Source organism: Chrysochloris asiatica, unplaced genomic scaffold, assembly GCF_000296735.1.
Source record: "Chrysochloris asiatica unplaced genomic scaffold, ChrAsi1.0 scaffold00306, whole genome shotgun sequence".
NCBI lineage: Eukaryota > Metazoa > Chordata > Mammalia > Afrosoricida > Chrysochloridae > Chrysochloris > Chrysochloris asiatica.
In genome coordinates, this window is record NW_006408824.1 from 1772289 (window position 1) to 1784396 (window position 12108).

The 12108-nt window shown below is 48.6% G+C and overlaps 1 protein-coding gene across 2 annotated transcripts in view; it reads right to left on the reverse strand.

The window, feature by feature from the left end:
* Positions 1 to 343: 343 nt before the first annotated feature.
* The window catches only part of SMARCB1 (SWI/SNF related, matrix associated, actin dependent regulator of chromatin, subfamily b, member 1), a 37362-nt gene continuing 25597 nt past the window's right edge, over positions 344 to 12108 (reverse strand). For both annotated transcript variants that reach the window (XM_006874938.1, XM_006874937.1), the window contains exons 6-9: positions 10796 to 10962; positions 10004 to 10194; positions 537 to 668; positions 344 to 383 (exon numbers count right to left, since the gene is read on the reverse strand). In XM_006874938.1, coding sequence (XP_006875000.1) covers positions 344 to 383; positions 537 to 668; positions 10004 to 10194; positions 10796 to 10962 — 530 coding nt within the window. The remainder of the gene's footprint in view (positions 384 to 536; positions 669 to 10003; positions 10195 to 10795; positions 10963 to 12108) is intronic.

Genomic DNA, 12108 nt, shown 5'->3' on the forward strand with positions numbered 1-12108 from the left:
TGTGCAATGTCCATGGGGCAGGCACAGTGGTCATATTTCTATGTCACCACTTGGAGACAGGACACATGACCTGTTGTCTTTTATTTAAAAAGTGTTGCTAGCCCTGTCTGGGGCGCCTATAGAAAAACTAAACACAACTCAAAACGAGGCTTCTTCCTGGGCCCAGAGACTGAGTGGGGTGGGGAGCAGAATACAGTGACAGAAGGTGTGTGAGGAGATGACTGGAAGGCCCCCTTGCACACCTCATATGGCACCGCTGCCCCTGCCTCTCCTTGCTGGAAGGTTCTAGATGGAGAGGTGGTAGGGTCTTCAAGCTGCTGCAGTGGGTGGCTGTGTTGAGGCGTTACCAGGCTGGGGCAGTGTTGGCCAGACGCCGCATCCGCCTGTGGGGAGAAGGCAGTAAGGCTTTAGGATGGCCCCTCTGCCTCACTCATCTGCTGCCTGGCCCACAGTGGCTTGCTCTCCAGGGTTTTTGGGTGGTGGTTAGTGTTTGGGTCCCCTCCCTGAGACTACAAGCCCTGGGGAGGGAGGGGTACCTTGTGTTCCTGTCCTGGTCACGGATCTTCTTCTCCATCTCTGCGTCCGTCAAAGTCTCCAGTAGTGGGCACCACTGGTCAGCGTCACCTGTGTTGCGGATGGCGATCTCCACCGTGGGTAGGGGGTTCTCACTGTTGGGGGTGGGGAGGAGGACAGGAGCTGGTTCACAGAACATCCACCTGCCCCCTACAGATGACTGCTGCCCCGACTGCTCTGCAACCAGGCTGGGCTCCATTTCCTTGGGGCAGCTCTCTGCACAGAGCAGCCTAGTAGTGTGCTCTGATTGAGACCTCCCACCCCAGGACCCCATGGGTCTCTCTGCAGAGCACACTCCAACAGCTCTTATGTCAGCCATCCCAGCAGACAGCAAGAAAGGAGGGCTGCTTACTAAGACCCAGCAGTATGCACAGGCCAGGGAAAGGAAGAAGGGGTTGGCAGGAGGAGTCCCTCTAGCCCTTGACTCCTGGAAGTATCTGTTACCTGTCCCTGCCCCAGAGGGCTTTGGGGCCACCAACTTCTGAGTGTTCTGCATTGTGGCCTCATAGCTCCCTGGCCAAATAGCTGGTGAGTAGAGAATGGTGGGAAACCGTGTCCTCAGCCCACAGAGGTTGAGCGGGCCACACCCTGAGGGCTCCTGGGTGGTTAAGATCCCAGTGTGCAGAGGGAAGACAGAGGGGCATTGGAGCACTGGGAGGGGAGAGGGCATCCAGTGGCTGCTTTCAGGACACACAAGATGCCAGGAGGACGCTGGGACCTGCCATCAGCTCCACTCTCCTAGTCAGGTCATGCCTAGCATCCCCGGCCTGATGAGCCATCCTAGGGTGTGCGCTGTGATCCTCGGTTCCTGCCACACACCTAAGAGGCCCTGTCTCGGGGGGGGAGGGAAGCACTACCCTGCAGGCAGGAGGTGCTCTGGGGAAGAGGGTGGGCAAGCCCCAGGTCTGGTTGCCAGGGTTCTGGCCTGGCCTGTCAACTGGGAAGCATCTTGGGCTGTAAGGCTACTGTGTGTGAGTAGTCCCCATCCATCCACTGACCTGGAACCTCCCTCCAATATGCCTGCCTGAAAGCCAGGTTGACCTGCCTGGGCTTTGGGCACATGGCTCTGGGGACTCAGTCAGCTCCACTGTGCCTACCAGGTAGGGAAGTAGTTGCCCCGAGTCCTCTCTGTGGAGCCACTTGAGCTGCTGACTCAGAGGTGTGTGGGGGCTGAACACCAGTCAGGTCCTTGTCTCCTGTTGTCGGCTCTGCAGCCTAGCTAGAGGTTTGGCAATCCAGACCCCAAACATCATCAATAACCCGGGCGCCAGGCGCTTTCCGGAGAGAGACATGAAAGGGGCAAAACATGTCTTTGTCCTGCATAAACAAGAACTCGTGATTGTCCCTGAGGCCCCCTGTTTACATCCTTAGCTCTGGGAAGATTCCACTCTAGCAGGCTTGTTCTAAAGTAAGAACCACAGGGCCCAACCACATCAGGTGGGCTGAGAGCCAGCACAGAGGCTGCCTCAGGCTGCGGGAGCTGGACGCCTGGCCTCCCCTCCTTGGAAGGGACTCTGATTTGTGGGCCGTCCTCACAGCCTTGCAGTGTCCAAGGGGAACACAGACGCAGGCCTGGAAGGGAATGAGGTCCATGAGGGCACTGTGTTGTTCATGTTCCCACTGGATGCAGCAAGTCCGCTGAGACTGCCAGGGGAAGTGGCCTGCTGGCAGCCATTCAGCTGGAAGAAGAGATGAAATGGGGTGTCCCCTCCAACAAGGGGGCCAAGTCCACTCAGTGGGGAAAGAAGCATCTTCTCAGCAAATGAATCTCCACATGCACAAGGAGGAAGGTGCACCCCTACCTCACACCACATGCAAAAACTAACAAATAGATCCAACACTTGAACACAAGAGCTAAAGATACTAAAACCCTTTGAGGAAACCATAGGTGTACATCTTTATGACTTGGGTCTGATGATGATTTCTTACATATATCACTAAAAGCACAATAGGCAAAAGAAAAAAGATACACTGGAAATTATCAAAATGGAAGTTTTTTGTTTTTTTTTTTTATGGAAGATTTTCATGCTTCAAGACACATCGTTAAGAAAGCAAAAGGATAATACACAGAATGGGAGAACATTTTTGTAGATCGTATAACTTCTGTCTAGTATCCAGAATAGAAGGAACTCTGGTGGCAAACTAGTTAAGTGCTTGCCTGCTAACCGAAAGGTCAGTGGTTCGAACCTACAAGCCACTCCTTGGGAGAAAAGACCTGGCAATGTGCTCCCTAAAGATGACAGCCTGGGAAACCTAGTGGTTATGAATCGGGCTGTGAACCGCAAGGTCAGCAGTTAGAAACTACCAGCGGTTCCGTGGGAGAAAGATGAGGCTTTCTGCTCCCGTAAAGATTTACAGCCTCGGAAACCCTGTGCAGGGTTGCTATGAGTCGGAACCGACTCCACGGCACTTAACAACAACAACAACTCTGTCTTAAAAGGAGCTCTGATAGCATAGTGGTTACAAGTCAGGCTGGTAACCTTAAGGTCAGCAGTTCGAAACTACCTGCCATTCCACAGGAGAAAGATGAGGCTTCTATTCCTGTTAAGAGTTACAGCCAAGGAAACCCTATGCAGGGGAGGTCACAGTGAGTCAGAACTGACTCCACGGCACATAGTCACCACCAGCATCATTCTGTTCTATAGGGAGGGTAACTGTGAGTCAGAATCAACTTAATAGCACACCACCAAGTTATAACAATCCAAATATAAACACATGACCCAGGAATTCCATTCCAAGAGAAAAGAAAACACATTCTCACCAAAACCTGCACATTGTGTTCACAGCAGCACTATTCACAGTAACCAAAAGTGGGAACAACCCAAAATGACCATTAACTGAGGAAGACTATAACGTGGGGCCATCCCTACAATGGAATACTGTGAAGTGTGCTGTCGAGTCAGTTTCAACTCACAGCATCTGTGTATATGGCCAAAGGAACAGCTGGTAGGTTTGAACCATCAACCATGTGGTTAATAGTACGGTGCTTAATCCTACACCACCACCTGTAGGATTATTGTTAAGTGCCGTCGAGTTGGTTCCGACCCATAGCGACCCTGTACAGGGTTTCTGAGGGTGTAAATCATTACGGGAGTAGAAAGCCTCATCTTTCTCCCGCTGACCTTAAGGTTCGCAGCCCGATTCGTAACCACTATGCTACCAGAGGCTTATTACTCAACCATAAAAAAGAAAGTTCTGATAAACTTCCAGCAAGATGGCAGACTAGGCAGATGCACAACATGGACCCTCTACAACAAAGATATGAGACACCAAATGAAACATACAGGTATAAATCCTGGAACCCAGAACTTCAGAGGAAAGGTTAGAGAAGTGGACTGAATGCTTGCTGGGAGGAGAAGATTCGCAGGGACAGTAAGTAAGGGAGACTAACTCGAGAACAGCTGGCTAGCAAGATGTGGTGTGACCATCTTGTGAGCAGCTTTTGGCAACAGTCAATGGCCTGGTACAGCAGATTCACACATTCGACTAGAAAGGCATGACCCCTTTTTTTCCACACTACCCTGGTGACCAGAGTGTGGCCAGCTCCCACCCTTACCCACCCCCAGTGTAGACCCTGCTGTCTAGGAATTCAGAGCCACACCAGTGTGAGGTAGGGACTGGCTATGCCATTTTGGTGCGTAGCTTTGGTGCCTGTATTCAGGAGGGCTCAGCTCCAGATCTACAGAACCTGCAGAGCCACCAGACTAGCATTTAACCAGTCATTCTGTACCCCCAGCTACTCTGTGGGCCTGATACTAAAACCAGCTCTATTAAGAGCCTCCATGAACTACTTCCGGATTAAGTGCCCTGAACATAGATAACACAGAAGCCAACAGAAACTCCATCTAGGGCGGGGAACTCTGCTGTCTCATCCCTCCCACAACTACCTCATGGAGCTTCTTAGCTTACAGGAGGCCCCCCTGGGTTTTCTCCTCTCCAGGTCCAACAGCTAAACTGTTTTGTTTTGGAGTTTGTTTGTTTTTTCCTTGCGTCAACATTTTTGTTTGTTTATTCTTTCTCCTCCTCTTTCCATTCCCTTGAATCTTATCCTTTCTATCTCAGCTGTTGTTTTTCCTTCTTCTGCTTCTCATATCCCCTCTTTTTATTCCCTTTTGATCTTCCTTTACTACTCCATATTCTCTATCTTCCATCTTCTTGGCTTTTCCAAGTTTTTGTATTTTAATTTCTTCCTTTTATTTCCTCTCTTAAATAAAAGGAAGGACACCATGAAGATGAATGACTCATGGATGATTGGAATTTCAGAATAGTAGAAACAATAAAAAGCACAGAGAAAATTATCAAAGAGTTATTGGAAGAAAACTTCCCTAACATCATTAAAGACAAGAAGGTAAGTATTCAAAAGCTGAACAAACCCCAAACAGGGTAGACCCAAAAAGAAAATCACCAAGACATACCATAAACTCTCTAAAACCAAAGACAAGGAAAGACTCCTGAGAGCAGCTAAGGAAAAATGAAAGGTTACCCACAGACGAGAACCAGTAAAAGTAAGCTCTGATTTCTTAGTAGAAACCACGCAGGCAAGAAGGCAATGGGATGACATATACAAAACTGAAAGAAAAAAATTGCCAACCTAGAATAATATACCTAGCAAAACTGTCCCTCAAATACCAAGTGAAATTAAGACACTTTTGGATAAACAGAAATTAAAGGAATCTGTAATTACCAGACCAACTTTACAAACAGTGCTAAAGGGTATTCTTTGGCTTGAGAACCAACAACAGCAGACAGCAACTTGAGATTACCATAAAAGGCAATACCATCCAGAACTCAATCCAGATATGTTAGTATTAAAAGTAAAACAAACCTGCTGTTAGGTACCAAGTTGGTACCGACTCATAGGGACCCTTATGCACAACAGAGTGAAACACTGCTCAGTCCTGCGCCAACCTCACAATCATTGCTATGCTGAAGGCCAATCCATCTAGTTGGAGGTCTCCCTCTTTTTTACTGACCCTCCACTGGCCCAAGTATGATGTCCTTCTCCAGGGACTGGTACCTCCTGACAATATATCCAAAATATGAGAGACTAAGTCTGGCCATCCTGACTTCTCAGAAGCATTCTGGTTGTACTTCTTTAACAAACATTTGTTTGTTCTTTTGGCAGTCTATGGTACATTCAATATTCTCCTCCAACACCATAACTCAAATGCAGTCTTTATTCATAGTCCAACTTTCACATTCACTGTCCAACTTTCACATGTTATTGAAAATACCATGGCTCGGGTCAGGCACTCCTTAGTCCACAAACTGACATCTTTGCTCTTCAACACTTCAAAGGGGTCTTGTGTGCAGCAGGTTTGCCCAATGCAATATGTTGTTTGTATTCTTGACTGCTGCTTCTATAAGTGCTTCTGTAAGTTGATCTGAGCAAAATGATGTCTTTGACAACTTCAATCTTTTCTCCATTTATATGGATGCTATTTATTGATCCAGTGGTGAGGATTTTTGTCTTCTTTACATTGAGGGTACAACCCATACTTGGTCTTTGATCTTCATCAGTAAGTATTTTTAAGTCCCCTTTGTATCACCCGCATGTTGCAGGTTGTTAATGCGTCTTCCTCCAACCCCGATGCCTTGTTTTTCTTCATATAACCAGCTTCTTGAATTGTTTGCTCATCATACAGACTGAATAAGTATGGTGAACAAATACAACCCTGGTGCAGTACAAACAAATCTACAAGGCTGAAAATAGGGAACCAGAGATACCAATATGTAATAAAGTCAACTACAAATCAAAGAGAAGGAATAATGTAGATATACAACTTCTAAAAGGCAAGCAAGTCAAGTAGATTCCAAGGTAAAACAGACTGTTTAAAGTGGGCAAAAATTTATAAATTATAGGATAGCCTCGAAGAAAATATACCTGCACATCAAAATAAAGAGGAAAACCTGAAAGATTTAGCAAACATTAACACAACAGAAATGAATATGCAAAGAAAACCCAAAAAGAAAAACCAAAAGTTCAGTACAGAAAATTATATGGGACAAAGAAACTAGCAGCACTGCAAGAAAACACACAACAAAATGAAAGCAATCAATTTATACTTTCTGATATAATTACACTGAATATAAATGGATTAAATGCACCAGTTAAGTAACAGAGAGCAGAATGGCTAAAAAAACAGGATCCTTCAATATGCTGCCTACAAGAGACACATCAAAAAATGGAGACAGCCTAAATGCCCATCAATAAAGAATGGTTAAACTTTGGTAAATACACACAAGGGAACACTATACAATGTTGAAGAATAACAAATCTGTGAAACACCTCACAACATGGATGGGCATGGAGGACATTATATTGAGCGAAATTAGTGAACCAGCAAAGGACAAATATTGTATGAGACCAATGATGTTTTAAAAACAAAAGGCTAAATGGCTGTGAGGAGGAAGGGGAGAGAGAAAATTATTCACAGGCTAGAGTGTAGACACATGTTAACATGGGTGACAGGGCAAGCAACATACAATAAGATGGAGGTTAGCAAAGGAAAGATGAAGGTAGCGGGTGACTCAGGGAGGCATGCAATGTAAAAGTGAACAGAAGTAAATACTGTTAACTGATGGTACATGGAAGGGATTGCAATCATTGTAATGAAGCAGAGTACATGATTTGTTGAATATAAAACTGATGATCTGCCCTGTAAACTTTCACTTAATTCACAATAAAAAATTAAAAAACAACAACAAACAAAACCAAAAAGGAATGAAGTTCTGATACATCCTGCAACATAGGTGAGCCTTGACAACACGCTATGTGAAAGAAACCAAATGCAAAAGACTACGTATTGCCTAATTCCTTTCATATAAAAGGTCTAGAAGAGACAAATCTGTACAGGTGGGAAGGATGAAGGGACTGCTGATTACTTTGTGCTACAACAAAAGTGGCGACAACTCCTATCATCTAAGAGTGCACCAAACACCACTGGCCCGTGCACTCTAAATAGGTACGTGTAGGGCACAGCAATCAAAGCTTTAATAAACCATCATGAAAACCCACCCATCTAGCAGCTCCTGAGGCTGTACCAGTGCCCCGTCTTAGGCCCTCACTTAGGCCCAGACCCAAGGAACTGCCTCTCAGCCCTGCACACACCCCACACCACATCTCCGAGCCCAGGTGCTGGTGTGAGGAGTCTCGAGGGAAACCTCCAGTGCCTGATCCACACCTGGTGTCACCTGCTCTGCCCACCCCCAACTGGTGGCACCCCAGGTGCCAGCACTCTACCCTCACAGGCTCTGACTGCTAAGGAGGGATATGTGCTGGTCCTGGTGGGCAGCCTGCTTTCATCTGCCCACATGTTTAACACTAACACTCTCAGCTCCTGCAGCCAGAACTCACTGACTGACCGGCAAGACAAAGGGACCTACCCTAATGGCAGCTCAGGAGTCTTGGAGCACTGCTGAGGCGGCTAGTCGGGTATCCTGAAGTCAAAGGGTTGGCGGGGGATGAGTGCTGGGAGGACCTTGCAGGAGCCCCCACTGGTGGGAAAGTGCTGGTGGCCACCACTCGTGGCAGCCTGCTGGAAATAACTGCCTGGGAGCCCAGAGTGTGTGCTCAGACTCAATCGCTACCCAGGGTGAAATGACTAGTGTCACAGTCACTCCCAGGACCTGTGCAAAGCCACAGCCTCAAAGGGCCTCCAATGATTGCTGGGTTACTGAGTCCACTCCCCAGGCCAGTCGCTCAGATGGGACGCCACAGAGACCCTGTATACCAGCTTCAACCCAGAGCCTCACCCTGGGGACATGGCTGGGCTGTTCCCTCTCTGGTCAGATTTACAGGCAGCAGGATTTCTGGAATAACGATGAGTCACATCAACCCTACTGTTGTAGCCAGCGGCCCTGGTCCCTGGTCCCTCCTCCTCAGCTGCCAGCTGTTGACAGCTTGATGGATGGCAGGAATCCTCACATCCTGTTTTGACACACGGATGCTCATCACCTCCCCAGCTCCCTCCTAACATGCACAAGCACTTGCAGGACACGGGACATTCCTCCATGGGAAGATAAGGTAGCGATCCCCACCATGTTCTGTACCTGTCCAGGAGCCCCAGGCCCAGCCCTGCCCCCAGTATGGAGAATACGAGGACAGCTATTATCTGAGTCAGTGAATGAAGAGGAGGTGAGAGAGCTGCTGCTGAGGGTTGAGGGTAAAGGACAGGCACTCCAAGGAAGAGTCCTGCAAGGGTGGTTTGCGTGCCGTCTCAGAGTGATGTGAGATCACTGTAGAGCTGCTGTGGCTGTCAGACCAGGAGCCACCAGTGTGGCAGTGAGGGTGCAGGGCATCAGAGGGCCTCCAGGGCAAGTCCAGGAAAGACTGATGGACTGGATGGGACATGGCGACTACATAGAGTGAGGCCTTTGAGCTCACAGTGACAGAGATCTAACTCTGCTGGGCCCTCGCAACCACAGCTCTTGAAGCTCCCCTTATGCCACTCCTGATGTAGTTCCCTCTCCATCCCCCCACACACTGGGACTACAATCTGGCTAAGCCCAGGTGGCTGGTTGGGGGCATCACAAAGCAGGAGGCTGTCTGGGCCCCTTTGTCTCCAGTGTGACAGAACATGTGGTCACTGAGACATAGCTGACCCTAATGCTAGAAAGGGCCTCTCACATGAATTGCACACAGCAGAAAACGGCAAGACCAGTGTCTCAGGGATCACCAAGGTCAACTGGTCTAACACAGTCCAACATAAAAGCTCTTGAGCAGCCATCTAAGCTCCAACTATTCGTCTCTCCATCCCCTGGAGGAAAGAAGAGTGATGAATACTGAAGACACATTAGTCCAATGGACTAATGGACCACGTGAACATCAGTCTCCAAAACACTGAGACCAGAAGAACGAGATGTTACCTGGCTACCTACTACCACCAACTACTCTAAAATGAATCACATTAGAAGATCCCAGATACAGTAGGAGAAAATGTGGTACAAAACTCAAAATCATAAACATGACCCAGCTAACTGGTCAGATAGAGACTGGAGGAGCTCCATAGTATGGTCCAGAATCACCCTTCAGCCTGGAACTGAGCTCACATCCATGGCTCCATTTTCAACCAAACAGTAGACAGGTAAATACATAAATGGAACAATAGCACCAGGTAGAAGCCCACACACCTTCGAAGAATCAACCATTTGAGATTAAAAGGACAGCATTTACCCAAGGACAGAGTTCAGAAGGGTTAGGAAAGAAGGAGGAATGGAAATGGAAAACATAAGGAATATGTAGGATAAAAGAGGTTAAATTGAGGGAACTGCAATCAATGAAATGAAAAAAAAAATAACCCCCACATATGAATTGTTGAATGGAAAACTGATAATGTGCTCTGCAAACTGTTACCCAATTCACAATAAAAAATTTTTTTTTTTTTTAAAACCAAACAGATGACGACAGCAGTAGGGTTGTGCATCCTACCTGAAGGCGTAGGTTTTCTGGTGCCAGCTCAGCTGTCCCCGGATACTGTAGGCGATGGTGGTGACAAACTCCCCACCCAGCCCTAGCTCCGAGCATAGCTTCAGGGCAAACTTTTCCGGTGAGTTCTCCTTCTCCGACATGTCCCACTCAAACTGGTCCACCAGGGATATGTTGCCCACGTGGATATTCAACTGGGACCAGACACTTAGGTTAGTGTGTCCAATAAGCATTCCCCACTCCACACACCGCCCCCGCGCCCCCAAGAACAGAGGACAGCTGCTAGGGCCCACCAGGCACCAGCTGAGACCTGAGTGAGGGCCTATTCCATGAACCTCCTGGGGCTGCCAAGAGAGGTCAGTCCAAGCCCACTTTCCCTGCCTGTTTTTAACTATGTTGACCATATGCTCTCACCTGCCCTTCAACACACAGAACTTCTCCCACCTCACACCTTTGAGCCAGACCACCAGCCAGGCTGTTGGTGGCGGTGGAGGGGACAGAGGGCCTGGGGGATAGACCTAGCAAGGAAAGACAGGTGAGACTCAGGGTCAGTGTAAAGTTTCAAGTTCGAGCTCACAGTGGTAAGTGTGTGGGACGAGTGTGGAGATGCCAGCCTCACATGGCACTTGTCCGGTCTTGCCCGTGCCAGCATCCCCATTTGTTCCATGGGGCCTGAGCCCCTGCAGAGCCCTGACTCACAAGAGCTGCCCTGCAAAGCAGGGGGAGCTACCCCAAGGAGGCTTGTCAAAGCCCTACCCCCCAGCACTGACCCAGGCACAGAGGTAGGGTGCCTACCTTGATGATGACACGCTGGTCTGACTGGTCCTCCAGGATGCTGTCTGTGGGGTAGGACTCAATCTGCTGCCGGATGGCTGAAGCGATGGCCGGCACAAAAGTCAGCGGGTTCAAGTCCAGGTCATCACACAGGATCTCCGAGAACATCTCAGGGGTCATCAACTTCTCTGTAGTCAGGACATGGGAAGAGGGGATGCTGATGCTGGGCACCCGGCGCCCTCCACCCCTTGAAGACTTGGGACATTGGGGTGGCCCTTGTGGACAAGGGAAGGAGGACATGATACAGTCCTCACCATCCTCCACTCAGCTCCAGAAGGTCAAGGCCTGGCGTTAGGGCGCCTGGCCACTCAGTGATGTCTCCTAAAAACACCAGCGCTGGGAGTGCATGTAGGCGACAGGCCTTCAATGACACATCCTCTTGCTTGTCCTCTGAGGTCACTCACTGTCCTACACTCTGTACTGACATGTCCCACACAGTCCCGCAGCGCAGTCGCCTGGGACAGCTCCCACAGTCCATTTCGACTCAAAGAGACCCTGTATACGGTTTCCAAGGAGCATCTGACCTGTGGTTAGCAGTCCAATGTTTACCCTACAGTGCCAAACCAGGAGTCCAATTCTAATAAACAGGAGGTTAAAACAGACACAACTCTAGCTTTAAAAAGCACCTGGTAGAACAAACAAGATGGGAGATCGGGTGGACGTGTAGTAAAGAGCTCCGCCAACAACGACACAGAATACCCGACCAAGCAGGCTCAGGGGCTGGTCCCAGAACTCTGAACCACATATAAAGGAATATTTGGAAGGTTGGAAGGCTTACACCTGGGGGAATTTGTGGCAGAAACAAGAAATCTATTGCTTTCTAGTCCGGCATGCTCGGCTGCTCCAGGAGCCTCCATCTTGGATAAGACCAAGCAGGGGAAGGATCGGAGTGGCCACAGACTCCTGGCAGAACCACTGAGATAAAGGTGTGGACATTATTTTCTTTTGGTAGCTGTTCATTGGTCCCTTGCTGTCTGTGCACCTCCCTTCTGGTGACGATAGGGGTGCCTGCGCTAGTGGGCACCCCAGCCCCACCCTTGGAGGGTTCTATTACGCATGCACACAGATCTCCTCGAAATGTAAAGAGACAGTTTCCAATTAAAACCAAACGGCCACAGCCGGCCCTGAACTGTTTCCAACTAGAAAAAAGGCCTGAACGGGGATTGTGGAGCGGGACAAGCAGACAAAAGAGGAAACAGGCTGAAAATTAAATCCTAAATTATGTCAAAACAACCAACAGTGGTATCTTGAAACTTCTCAGGAAGAAGAGTGAA